The sequence below is a fragment of the Oncorhynchus nerka genome, linkage group LG26 (assembly GCF_034236695.1).
Source record: "Oncorhynchus nerka isolate Pitt River linkage group LG26, Oner_Uvic_2.0, whole genome shotgun sequence".
Lineage (NCBI taxonomy): Eukaryota > Metazoa > Chordata > Actinopteri > Salmoniformes > Salmonidae > Oncorhynchus > Oncorhynchus nerka.
This window is the reverse complement of record NC_088421.1, coordinates 19,751,285-19,765,636: the sequence shown is the minus strand read 5'-3', so window position 1 is coordinate 19,765,636 and position 14,352 is coordinate 19,751,285. Positions and strand designations below refer to the sequence as shown.

Here is a 14,352-nt window from a genome sequence, read left to right as displayed (position 1 = left end):
ACCTGTTTAAAGGTCTTACTCACATTGGCTACGGAGAGAGTGATCACACAGTCGTCCAGAACAGCTGGTGCTCTCATGCATGGTTCAGTGTTGTTTGCCTCGAAGCAAGCATAGAAGGCATTCAGCTCGTCTGGTAGGCTCGTGTCACAGAGCAGCTCTTGGCTGGGTTTCCCTTTGTACTCCGTTATAGTTTGCAAGCCCTGCCACATCCGACAAGCATCAAAGCCTATTCGATCTGTTGTATTGACGCATTTCCTGTTTGATGGTTCATCGGAGGGCATAGCGGGATTTCTCATAAGCGTCCGGATTAGTGTCCCGCTCCTTGAAAGCGTCAGCTCTAGCTTTTAGCACATTGCGGAGATTGCCTTTAATCCCTCTTCTGGTTGGGATATGTGCCTACGTACATACGGTCACTGTGGGGATGTCATTGTGCACTTATTAATGAAGCCGGTGACTGATGTGGTAAACTTCTCAATGCCATCAGATAAATCCCGGAATATATTCCAGTCTGTGCTAGCAAAACAGTCCTGTAGCTTAGCAGCCGCTTCACGGACCACTGGTACTTCCTGTTTGAGTTTTTATTTAAAGCATGAATCAGGAGGATTAAGTTATGGTCAGATTAGCCAAATGGGGGGTGAGGGACAGCTTTGTATGCGTTTCTGTGTGTGGAGTAAAAGTGATCTAGAGTTTTCTTTGCCTCTAGTTGCACAAGTGACATGCTGGTAGAAATGAGGTAAGAGCGATTTCAGTTTTCCTGCATTAAAATAACTTGCCACTAGGAACACAGTTTCTGGATGAGCATTTTCTTGTTTGCTTATGGCCATATACAGCTTGTTAAGTGTGGTCTTAATGCCAGCATTGGTTTGATGTGGTAAATAGACAGCTACGAAAAATATAGTTGAAAACTCTTGCTAAATAGAGTTTACAGCTGATCATGAGGTATTCTTACTCAGGAGAGCAGATTATTACAGATCGTGCGCCAACTGTTGTTAACGAAGAGACACGCACCTCCCTCTTTGAGTTTACCCGACACTGCCGTTCTGTCCTGCCGATGCTTAGAAAAAACAGCTAAACGTATATTGTCCATGTCCTAGTTCAGCCACAACTCAGAGAAAGACATATTGCAGTCCTTCAGGTCCCGTTGAACGTATAGTCTCGAATGGAACTCATCCAGTTTGTTCTCCAGCGATTGTACGTTCGCCAATAGAACGGAGGTACTGTATTTATTAGAACATGTAAAACAATGATTTAAGGGATAGATCAGAAAAGATGTGGTGTGATAATGTGAGAACAAATGTATAATAATTGCATTATGTGACCCCATGAGGCAGTATTGCACACAAATGCACTAAATCTGCTGTGTTCAGGGCTTTAATTGGATATATGCAAATCCCTGCACACTTGGAGAGAACAGGGGGATTACATTTGCAGTTATGGAGCTGAAAATGAGCAGCAGTTGAATAAGAAGCAACACATGCACACGAACAAACACACACACACTGAGTCTGACACACACACACACACACACACACTGAGTCTGACGCACACACTAGAGGAAAGACATCTGGGGCTGACTGTCCTGCTGTGAGTTCGGCAGGAGTGGGAGAGAGTAGGTGAAGAAAGGGGGAGGGAGGGAGGGAGGGAGGGAGAAGGAGCGGAAGAAGAGAGGAGGGGAGGATGGACTGGCACCCCATGAGAAAAGAACCAGCTACATGCACCAGGCCATCTTGGTGTATCAAACTGAGTGGACTGGCCACCTGCACCGTGCTGCCAGATATCAGAGAGAGAACCTTATACTGTAGCTGAGCAGAAATCTATCTAACAGAGAGGAGGAAGTCAGACGGTGAGGAGAATTGGCCGTGGCAGATGCCGTGCCACATTCACAGGAAGGAGGCCAGGGTGAAGCCATGGGGTGCAGAGGGCTCAGTGTGGAAGAAAAGAAACAGGCAGAGAGAGGGTAGTGGCAGCGTGGAGACCTGCTTGGCAGAGCAGAGCCAGGCATAGTAATGAGCCAGTTGTGAGAGTTGGGCATAAGAGACTGAGAAGCTGCCTCCTTCAACAACAAAAGCACAGCTTCCTCTTAATGTGGAACACCCACTTGTTATGCTATTTCCGCACTTTTATTCACTGATTGCTTATTGTTAGTGTTGAATGTCGACCGCCCACTTTTTGGCTCTGTACAGTCAGTCCTGTGAGTCAAAACCTCAATGTGGAGAAGATTGAGTGGAGCTAGCAGACACTACTGCAGCTACTGTGAACTGTGTTTGGGCTCTCCTGCTCCATGTCGACTGCACGATATATACAGTATACAACGGCTGTTCATATTTGGTCCTACTTTTTCAAAATACAGGGTGTGTCCAATTAAATGTCACAATGTTCAAGTGGAACAAATCAAAGAGCAATGTTACAATGTAAACTCAGCAAAAAAATAAATGTCCTCTCACTGTCAACTGCGTTCATTTTCAGCAAACTTAACATGTGTAAATATTTGTATGAACATAACAAGATTCAACAACTGAGACAATCTGAACAAGTTCCACAGACATGTGACTACCAGAAATTGAATAATGTGTCCCTGAACAAGGGGGGGGGGGGGGGGGGGGTCAAAATCTGTATCTGGTGTGGCCACCAGCTGCATTAAGTACTGCAGTGCATCTCCACCTCATGGACTGTACCAGATTTGCCATTTCTTGCTGTGAGATGTTACCTCACTCTTCCACCAAGTGACCTGCAAGTTCCCGGACATTTCTGGGGGGAATGACCCTAGCCAACATGTCCCAGACGTGCTCAATGGGATTGAGATCTGGGCTCTTTGCTGGCCATGGTAGAACACTGACATTCCTGTCTTGCAGGAAATCACACACAGAACGAGCAGTATGGCTGGTGGCATTGTCATGCTGGGGGGGTCATGTCAGAATGGGCCTGCAGGAAGGGTACCACATGAGGAAGGAGGATGTCTTCCCTGTAACACACAGCGTTGAGATTGTCTGCAATGACAACAAGCTCAGTCCGATGATGCTGTGACACACCACCCCAGACCATGACGGACCCTCCACCTCCAAATCGATCCCGCACCAGGGTACAGGCCTCGGTGTAATGCCTCCTTGCAGCATGCCATAAGGTACGTTCACGCAGATGAGCAGGGACCCTGGGCACCTTTCTTTTGCTGTTTTTCAGAGTCAGTAGAAATGCCTCTTTAGCGTTCTACATTTTCATAACTGTGACCTTAATTGCCTACCGTCTGTAAGCTGTTAGTGTCTTAATGACCGTTCTACAGGTGCATGTTGATTAATTGTTTATGGTTCATTGAACAAGAATGGGAAACAGTGTTTAAACCCTTTACAATTAAGATCTGTGAAGTTATTTGGATTTATACAAATTATCCTGAAAAAAAAGGGACGTTTCTTTTTTTGCCGAGTTTACAATACAGCATATAGTACTGTAGCGATTCAAACTGGATGAAAACTGACATGCAACACTCAAAAACACACCATGTAGTCCTTTGCTCTCAATCTCATTTAGGCATCACGCTACGACTCTTGGATGAAGTCGAATCCCTCTCGCTGCAGCTAAATCAAGTCACATGATTCTATCATGTTATCGTGCCGTGACCCAAATGCTTTGATCACTGCGAACGATAAAACTCTGCCCTCAACGATTCTGTAAAAGTGCTGCGCACTGCAACATATTGTAAACACACAGCAATCTGTTTTTAACAGGGATGCTTTAGATTGGCTTTTCAAAGCCGAGAAACAAAAGCACATCGTTGGAAAGGCTGGAGGGTGAGAGAGCGCAGTAGCACTTGCAGGCACACACAGCAGCCCCCATTCTGGAAGCCTAATCAGCCTCAAATTGTGATTTGATAGGGGTAAAACGACAGAGAGAGTTATGTTTCTTAGTGCCTCCTTCCCAAACACATAGTGGCTGTGCCCTTATCGATGCTAGTTCTGATTCCAGATCAGTTTGAGCTCACTCGTCATTTATTGCACGGCTATATCATGCTTCTGATTGGACTCGTGCTGAAGGTTCAAATGATGTATGTTCCTCATATTGTGGAATCACCCCCTCCCTTTCCCTCTCTCTCTCTCCTACTGGTCTCAGAGGGTGGAGGACAGAGTCTGTGAAGGTGGAGACAGACAGAGCTGCTGTAGCGGGGGGGTTCTCAGTATTCTCCTGGCCCTGTCGTCACTGCAGAGCCAGCCAGCCAGCTCTGTCAGGCTGTTATCCCCTCCCTCTCTCCTCTCCCTTTCTCCTCCTCTGGTGCTGGCTAATTACTCACGTCGCACTGGGAGGAACAGGGGGGAGATCCCCTAGAGGAAGTGACAGCTGTCTGCACTGCTTGGCTAACCGCCGCCGGGCACCTTTTAGCACATATGATGCTGTTCCCGACAAATATGATGTCACAACCACTGAGGCTCCCCCTTCAATTAACCTCACCTCCCTTGACAGAGACTGGAGCGTCATCACTTCCTCCCATCCCCACTCTCAGCCTAGTGACTCATCTGCCCATCAAGGCAACACAGCAGGATTGTCTCAGGATGGTAAGTTGGTGGTTGAAGATATCCCTCTAGTGGTGTGGGGGCTGTGCTTTGGCAAAGTGGGTGGGGTTATATCCTTCCTGTTTGGCCCTGTCAGGGGGTGTCCTCGGATGGGGCCACAGTGTCTCCTGACCCCTCCTGTCTCAACCTCCAGTATTTATGCTGCAGTAGTTTATGTGTCGGGGGGCTAGGGTCAGTTTGTTATATCTGGAGTACTTCTCCTGTCCTATTCGGTGTCCTGTGTGAATCTAAGTGTGCGTTCTCTAATTCTCTCCTTCTCTCTCTCTCTCGGAGGACCTGAGCCCTAGGACCATGCCCCAGGACTACCTGACATGATGACTCCTTGCTGTCCCCAGTCCACCTGACCGTGCTACTGCTCCAGTTTCAACTGTTCTGCCTTATTATTATTCGACCATGCTGGTCATTTATGAACATTTGAACATCTTGGCCATGTTCTGTTATAATCTCCACCCGGCACAGCCAGAAGAGGACTTGGCCACCCCACATAGCCTGGTTCCTCTCTAGGTTTCTTCCTAGGTTTTGGCCTTTCTAGGGAGTTTTTCCTAGCCACCGTGCTTCTACACCTGCATTGCTTGCTGTTTGGGGTTTTAGGCTGGGTTTCTGTACAGCACTTTGAGATATCAGCTGATGTACGAAGGGCTATATAAATACATTTCATTTGATTTGATTTGAGCAGAGGAAGAGGGTGACCAATAATGGGATGTTTCCATTTTTTAAATGTTAGTCATTTAGCAGAAGCTCTTATCCAGAGTGACTTACACTGTAACATAGATAAACATACATACCATCCTCAACTACTACCACAACTTGACCTACCGCAACAGAAAAATGGGCTTACATTAATCATGAAAAAATACAGATGAAACAGTCCTTGGAGAATGTCTTTTCAAGCTGTTATTCTGTGCGAAGGCGGACTTGATGAATCTGGCTGCATGCAGAGGAGCGTCCTCCTCTCTGTCCAAAAATATCACAAAAAAATATACCAAAGCAGCTTAGTTAAGCATCTGCAAGCGACGTGAGCCAGAAGCTTATACCGAGAAAAAAGACCCTCAGCTGAAGTAGCGAGTGGAACGGAGACGTCTGAATAAAAAAAGATTGTATGAAAAAAAGAGAGCCAGAGGACTAGTCCATAAAGCTGGCAGGGGAAGTGACAACCACTCAAGCAAACTGCTGGTTTCATCCAAACCACCATGTACTGTAGCTACTACTAATCTATATCTAACTTAGAGTAGTAGTAGCTACAGTATCTGGTGGTTTGGATGAAACCAAGCAACCCATGATCTGCAAAACAACAATATCAACCATCGTCCTCTCATAACAGCCGCTGCAGATCATGGGCTATTAGGATGACATGTTTCCCAGGCTGAGTGGGGGAGATAGGAGGAAGAAATCTAAATAGATACAACCCTGGGGGAATCTGTGGGAGCTCAACCCATATAGCAATCTGTCAACTTAATAGTCGGAGATAGAGAGAGAGAGAGAGAGAGGGGGTAGAAATGGAGAGAAATGTCCGATTTTCCTATTCATTAATGATCCTGGAAAGAAATGTATTGGACATTCAGAATCTCTTCTATTGGCCAATTTGAGAAGATAGAATCATAAAAAGAGTGGGAAATGTACTGCGTCTCTTTTCTCTGCGAGAAAAAGGGGGAAATGGTCTGTCTGAAATCCAATAGGCTCCAATTTCAACCTTCTATTATATTTTCTCTAAGGCTGCACATTCCATTTCCTGACAAATAGAGAGCTGCATGGGCCTTACAGTAGACCATCACATTCACATATACCAATAAACAAACACACTAGAACACACACACACACACACACACACACACACACACACACTTTCAACATTTGGAAACAGAGCCTCTTGGCTTTAGCACAGCTCCAATTTGTTTCTGATTGACAATTACTGTCAGTCTCATGCGGTTTCATCAACATTCACAAGACACATTCCCTGTGGTGACTGAATGCAGTAATTCAATACTCCATGACACCAATTAGTGAGGTAAATAATAGCGTGGGCAGAAGAGGCAGAATCCCATCCGCTCTCACTGATCTCCAGTCTACCCTTATCAAAGCCGCTTTCTTCAAAACTCCAATTTGAGATCACAGGGAAGCTATAACTCTGACGCTTCCCCACAGTGAGGAATATGTGTTCAATAACAGAAGCCACACCATATGCTGCTGCCTGTCCAATTTCTCTCACGTCTGCACTGGCAGGAATCGACAATATCCAATATCTCCAGTCCGACTTAAACACTGCAATTTAGACCAGGCCGGGTGAAACTGGGAAAGGGTAAATGATAAAAGGAGAGGCAGGGACTGGGTCCTCCAAGACGTTTATGGCATTTACTCCCAGATTGAACCATCTGCTCTCTTAACTCCAGCAGTCACACCTGGCCGACTTGAAAATCAATAGCGTTATCTTTTCAGATGGATAAATAAAGCCTTGGTTAGACCGGATGTTGCTCTGTGGCCCAGCCAGCCACTGCTATCAGTTTGGGGTCAGTAAGCTGGGAGAGGAACACATAAACGCTGTCTGTCTAGGGTCAGTGAGCTGGGAGAGGAACACATAAACACTGTCTGTCTGGGGTCAGTGAGCTGGGAGAGGAACACATAAACGCTGTCTGTCTGGGGTCAGTGAGCTGGGAGAGGAACACAAACGCTGTCTGTCTGGGGTCAGTAAGCTGGGAGAGGAACACATAAATGCTGTCTGTCTAGGGTCAGTGAGCTGGGAGAGGAACACATAAACGCTGTCTGTCTGGGGTCAGTGAGCTGGGAGAGGAACACATAAACGCTGTCTGTCTGGGGTCAGTGAGCTGGGAGAGGAACACAAACGCTGTCTGTCTGGGGTCAGTGAGCTGGGAGAGGAACACATAAACACTGTCTGTCTGGGGTCAGTGAGCTGGGAGAGGAACACATAAACGCTGTCTGTCTGGGGTCAGTGAGCTGGGAGAGGAACACATAAACACTGTCTGTCTGGGGTCAGTGAGCTGGGAGAGGAACACATAAACGCTGTCTGTCTGGGGTCAGTGAGCTGGGAGAGGAACACAAACGCTGTCTGTCTGGGGTCAGTAAGCTGGGAGAGGAACACAAACGCTGTCTGTCTGGGGTCAGTGAGCTGGGAGAGGAACACATAAAAGCTGTCTGTCTGGGGTCAGTGAGCTGGGAGAGGAACACATAAACGCTGTCTGTCTGGCTGGAACTCCAGTCCACAGGGAGACAGGTGGCTTATCAGGGTGAGACCAAACACACTGTGTGGGAATGAACCCTGAGATGGACTGCCTTATACATGGTTACACATCACCTAAAAAGGTAAGACGGTATAAATAGAGATGGGTTTATAAGATATGTATGACATGAGTGCCAGAGAATTTAAGCTTGTTTGTTCATCCAAATGTGTGTGCAAAAAAACATCTCAAATTGGGAAAAATATCATGATGTCACGACAAATCACATGACTCTCAATAAATATCACAGGACTAGAGCATTCGTGAGGGGATTAAGAATTGACAGAACAGTTTGAATGGCCACAGTACGGTTCTCCCTGGAGCTATCCATGGTGCTGAAAAAGTCCTCTCTCATGCATGACTTTATATAATCTGAGCCAGAGGAAGAAGTTCTGAACCACTAGACTCAGTCTGAATACTGTGATAGGTTCCATCCTTACATATTGATATAGACATAGATAGAACATGACATCATCTGACTCACCCCTGCAGCTCCTTGAGCGAGACAGAGATCTTGAGGTTGTGTCCCAGGATGTGCAGGGCTGTGAGGATGTCGGCCCACTGGACCATCTCCCCCAGAGGACCTCCCTTCAGGACCTTGGGGCTGAACACGTCCCCTGACTCCTCTGTCAGGAAGCCTACGTGCACCAGGATCTGAGAAAAAAACAGAAGGTTGAGGGGTTGGAACCATAGGATTGAATTGTTTTCAGTCTCCCAACTAATAGGACTGATCCATGGTTCTTATCCATAGCTATCTATATTAGCTTCATTCATGTCTGTACATCTCAGATCCCCCCAAAACCATTGTTCTTGGAATAGAGATAAGAGAGATGAATTGCAACAAACTGAATATTTATGCTAAAAGACAGGAAGAGCCATGAAACATTCATCCCCAAGCAAATCTTGAAAAACACAATTTCTGAATCTGAATAGTGATTGATCTGCTGAAGATAATTAATATGCCTAATGGTACAAGACTGTTTTAATTGCTGATGGGAGAAGATGGGACTTCCAGCCTGTTAACTGTGTAATGAAATCAGACTGTGTGATTTCTCAACAGATGGCAGCCTTTAATTCTTCCCCAGTTACTTTTGACTCACAAAACTTTTTCATCTTACTTCTAAAGAGTAAAGTAGCAAACCACTCTGGGGTTCGTGCTCCAAACTAGTTTAACCATTCTCACTAAAGATGGAAGAAAACGAAGGACTCAGTGAAGGCAGCCAACACAGACCCATTGAATATTGCACAATGCAGGAAATTGCTAGAGGACAAGATGACTGCACAGTGCACGCTCAATACAAAGAGGGAAATCGATGACAATCAATTGCGATTTATTGCTCTGCTTTCGTTAAGAGTGGACGCAACACAAATGCCTCACCATGACCAGGCAGAAGTACCGCAACAGGCCCCCTGCATCTATGATGCCAGTGAATCGTCGTGTCACTGTAGTGCCATGGTACTCATGCCAGCCACACAATACTTGTCACGTCACCATAACTACATGAAATAATTCATTTTCAAATGACAACAAAAGGAATTGGAAGTTTAAAAAGTTGTCTACAGCAATTTTGCCTCTATGAAAGTACAGTTCAGTGTAGAGAGAGAAAGACACAGAAAAATCAAGGTTGCAGACAGAGAGGAGAGAGACAGGTGGGGTAGACGGCTGCTGTCTAGTTCCACTCCTCTGTGAAGTCTACCTTCAACGAGTCTATTTCCATCGGCAGATTATCGTTCTCTCATCTGCGTTTTCACAGCAGCGCAGCAGTTCTTCCTCGTCTGTTTTCTGAACACTGTTCTGTCAGAGACGCTGCAGCCAAGCCCAGAGGGGCCAGTTAATGGACAGAAAATATTACTGTTGAACACGCCGTTAAAGGCTGATCAAGGAACAGGCTTGGGAGGAATGCTGTGTGTTGACAGCGCTGGTGCTGGCTTATCCAAGCTAATAGTTCTCTAAAGAGAGACTGATGAAAAGGCTTGGGAAGGATGCTGTGTGTTTACAACGCTGGTGCTGGCTTATCCAAGCTAATAGTTCTCTAAAGAGAGACTGATGAAAAGGCTTGGGAGGGATGCTGTGTGTTGACAACGCTGGTGCTGGCTTATCCAAGCTAATAGTTCTCTAAAGAGAGACTGATGAAAAGGCTTGGGAAGGATGCTGTGTGTTGACAGCGCTGGTGCTGGCTTATCCAAGCTAATAGTTCTCTAAAGAGAGGCTGATGAAAAGGCTTGGGAAGGATGCTGTGTGTTGACAACGCTGGTGCTGGCTTATCCAAGCTAATAGTTCTCTAAAGAGAGACTGATGAAAAGGCTTGGGAGGGATGCTGTGTGTTGACAACGCTGGTGCTGGCTTATCCAAGCTAATAGTTCTCTAAAGAGAGACTGATGAAAAGAAGAATCCTATATGTTCTGAAAGCATCTCTTGGCCAAAGACCAGACTGGCCTGCTTTCCCAAAGCAAAGCAAACACCTATCAATCCCTGCGTCTCATGTTCACTCAGGCGTTTGAAGTTATGAGCCTCTTTTTAACTAGAGAAGGATTAAAGGAGTGGGGTTTGCACAAAGAGAATGCTCACAGTGGTAAACTCAAAGAATACTGCAGTCAATCTATACCTTTCCCAGCCTTGGTTTTGTGAATAATTCAAGCTTCAAGTTTTTAACACCATGTGCACAAGTACAGTGAAATGCCTTTCTTGCAAATCCAGCAATATAGTAATCAATATCATTATAGCACTAAAAATAACAAGGTAGAACAGAAACACATGAGCAATAAAAATAGAAAGAACACAGTTTATAAAAGGGTCAGTTCCAATGTGCAGGGATACTGGAGTGAAATAGGTAGATATAGAGGTAAGATGACTAGACATCAGGATGATAGAGTAGCAGCAGCGCAAATTATGATTGTATGTGAGTGTGTGTGCATGTTGTGTGTGTGTTGGAGAGTCCTGTGAGTGTGTGTGCATGTTGTGTGTGTGTTGGAGAGTCCTGTGAGTGTGCATAGGTGTCAGTCTTGATGCCCCGGTACCGCTTGCCGTGCAGAAGCAGAGAGAACAGTCTATGGCTTGGGTTTCTGGAGTCTTTAATGATATTCCGAGCCTTCTTTTCATACTGCCTGTAGAACCTTTTGAGGATCTGTCATGAGGGCCCATGCCAAACCTTTTCAACTTCCTCCCTTCTCTCAGCACACATCCAAGCTGCAGGTTAAGGTTAAATCTAGACTTGGTTTCCTCTATCGTAATCGCTCCTCGTTCACCCCAGCTGCCAAACTAACCCTGATTCAGATTACCATGCTACCCATGGTAGATTACGGAGATGTCATTTATAGATTGGCAGGCAAGGGTGCTCTCGAGCAGCTAGATGTTCTTCAGCCATCAGATTTGCCACCAATGCTCCTTATAGGACACATCACTGCATTCTATACTCCTCTGTAAACTGGCCATCTTCTGTATACCCGGCGCGAGACCCACTGGTTGATGCTTATTTATAAAACCCTGTTAGGCCTCACTCCCCCCTATCTGAGATACCAACTGCAACCCTCATCTAACACCCATTCTGCCAGTCACATTCTGTTAACGGTCCCTAAAGCACACTCATCCCTGGGTCACTCCTCTTTTCAGTTTGCTCAAGCTAGCGACTGGAAAGAGCTGCAACAAACACTCAAACTGAACAGTTTTATCTCAAGCTCTACTTTAAAGACTCAATCATGGACACTCTTACTGACACTTGTGGCTGCTTTGTCTTCTATGCCTAACAAAGTTTGTGCTGCTGCTATGTTGTTGCTATGTTGTGTTATGTTTTTTTTAACCTTTTACTTTTATTTAACTATTTAAATAGGCAAGTCAGTTAAAAACAAATTCAGTCTACCGGAAAACAGTGGGTTAAACAACCTTGTTCAGGAGCAGAACAACATATTTTTACCTTGTCAGCTCTGGGATTCGATCCAGAAACCTTTTGGGTACTGGCCCAACTCTCTAACCACTAGGCTACCTGCCAGCCCTGCTGTGTTGTTACCATGTTGTGTTGTCATCATGTGTTGTTACCATGTGTTGTTACCATGTTGTGTAGCTGCCATGTTGTGTAGCTGCCATGTTGTGTAGCTGCCATGTTGTGTAGCTGCCATTTTGTGTAGCTGCCATGTTGTGTAGCTGCCATGTTGTGTAGCTGCCATGTTGTGTTGCTGCCATGTTGTGTTGCTGCCATGTTGTGTTGCTGCCATGTTGTGTTCCTGCCATGTTGTGTTGTCTTAGGTCTCTTTTTATGTAGTGTTGTGGTGTCTCTTGTCGTGATGTGTGTTTTGTCCCCGCAGGAGGCCTTTTGCCTCTTGGTAATCCATCATTGTAAATAGGAATTTGTTCTTAATTGACTTGCCTAGTTAAATAAAGATTCAATAAAAATATGTAAATAAAAAGGTGGAAGAGGCAATGTTGCACCTTCTTCACGGCTGTGCATGTGTGAATGGACCATTTTAAAGTCCTTAGTGAGTTGAACACAGAGGAACCTGAAGCTCTCGACCCGCTCCACTGCAGCCCCATCGATGTGTTGATCAGCTCCTTGGTCTTACTGTCGTTGAGGGAGAGATTGTTGTCCCGGCAACACACTGCCAGGTCACTGATCTCCTCCCTGTAGGCTGTCTCATCGACGCCAGTGATCAGGCCTACCAACGTTGTGTCGTCAGCAAACTTGATGGTGTTGGAGTTCACCCACGCAGTCGTGGGTGAACAGGTAGTACAGGAGGGGACTAAGCACACACCCATGTGGGGCCCCCATGTTGAGGGTCAGCATGGCAGAGGTAATGTTGCCTACCCTCACCACCTGGGAGGGCCCGTCAGGTGTTCAGTCCCAGGGTCCTTAGTCAGTGAACAGCATTCTCACATAGGTATTCCTCTTATCTAGGTGGGTGAGGGCAGTGTGGAGTGCAATTGAGATTAATTGTCTTTGGATCTGTTGGGGCGGAATGCAAATTGGGGTGGGTCTAGGGTGTCTGGGCTGATGGAGTTGATGTGTGCCATAACTAGCCTTTTAAAGCACTTCAGGGCGGTAGTCATTATGGCTTGAAGCCTTAGAGTTCTTGGGAACAGGAACGAGGATAGTGAATATGCCTGCCAGCTGATCTGCGTATGCTCTGAGAACATGCCCTTGAGTACTGTCTGGCCCCGCGTCCTTGAGAGTGTTGACCTGATTAAAGATCTTACTCACGTTGGCCTCGGAGAGTGAGATAAGCCAGTTCTCTGGGATGGTGGGGGCCCTCGCGCATGAAACGGTGTTGTTATGGTCGAAGCGTGCATAAAATGCAATGAGTTCGTCTGGAAGAGAGGCATGGTTGGACAGAGCACGTCTTCCTTTGGAATCCGTAATGGACTGTAGCTCCTGGTGTCGGAGCCTGTGTAGTATTATTCCACCTTATAGTCCTTTTGATATTTTGCGTAGCGGGACTTGTGTGCGGTATCCTTTGTCCCCCATCCTTTATTTTAGCGCCAACCTCCGTGTTAATCCAGGGCTTTTGTTTGGGGAAGCAGCGACCCTTCACTATGGGGACAACGTCGTGACCCTTCACTATGGGGACAACGTCGCCGATGCATTTCCTTATGAAGCCGGTGACAGAGGTGGTTAGCTCGTCAATGTAATGTTGTTCACTTCACTGTGAAAGGAAAATCAGCACAGGTACTGTTTAATCCATCTAGTGCACTGCAGACAAGCACAGACATGTAAACACACATGCCAATATTATTCTGAGGTTGATTTATAACCTTTTATGACATTACGAAAAGGTTTTTGACACAAAGGGCAGGCTTGGGGAGATTTTACAGTCATTGTCATTTCATCAGTGATGGTAAAGCAGTGTTCCTGCATTCAGGCTCCTCCACCACTCTTTGAAAATGTCCCTGTAAATGTCAGGCTGGTTAAAGAGCACTAAAGACAACACATCCCAGGCCTGCTCTCCTGATAACGGCTGGTAAGTCTCCTCTACTTCTACTTCTCTCAGCCATTCACAGTAACACCACTCACAGAAAATGGGTCCGTAATCGCTAGTGGAGAAAAACGTCACCACTGTAATGTTCATGAAGGCCACCTCGTCTTGATCCATCTTTTGTCAACCGTCCATCTTGTTGTTGTCAGTTGTGTGTCTGCCTATTTTTTCGGGAATCAAATATAGCAAACCAAAATGTGCACCTACCTGTACAACATATTACTGGCCTGCACTGTCATGGGAAGAGATATGAGTGAACTGTCAACCTTTTGACTCATAGCAGAGACACAGAAACTCTCTCTCCCTCCACAGTCACGGCACACTCACCCTCTTCTGCTCCCTCCACAGTCACCACACACTCACCCTCTTCTGCTCCCTCCACAGTCACCACACACTCACCCTCTTCTGCTCCCGCCAGTCACCACACACTCACCCTCTTCTGCTCCCTCCACAGTCACCACACACTCACCCTCTTCTGCTCCCTGCACAGTCACCACACACTCACCCTCTTCTGTTCCCTCCACAGTCACCACACACTCACCCTCTTCTGTCTCCACACACTCACCCTCTTCTGCTCCCTCCACAGTCACCGCACACTCACC

The 14,352-nt window shown here is 46.2% G+C and overlaps 1 protein-coding gene across 2 annotated transcripts in view; it reads right to left on the bottom strand.

Annotated features, from left to right (window-relative positions):
• LOC115110655 (alpha-1,6-mannosylglycoprotein 6-beta-N-acetylglucosaminyltransferase B-like) overlaps positions 1–14,352 on the bottom strand; it is a 91,765-nt gene that overhangs the window by 41,994 nt on the left and 35,419 nt on the right. For both annotated transcript variants that reach the window (XM_065010222.1, XM_029636480.1), the window contains one exon: positions 8,274–8,443. In XM_065010222.1, the coding sequence (XP_064866294.1) occupies positions 8,274–8,443 (170 nt within the window). The remainder of the gene's footprint in view (positions 1–8,273; positions 8,444–14,352) is intronic.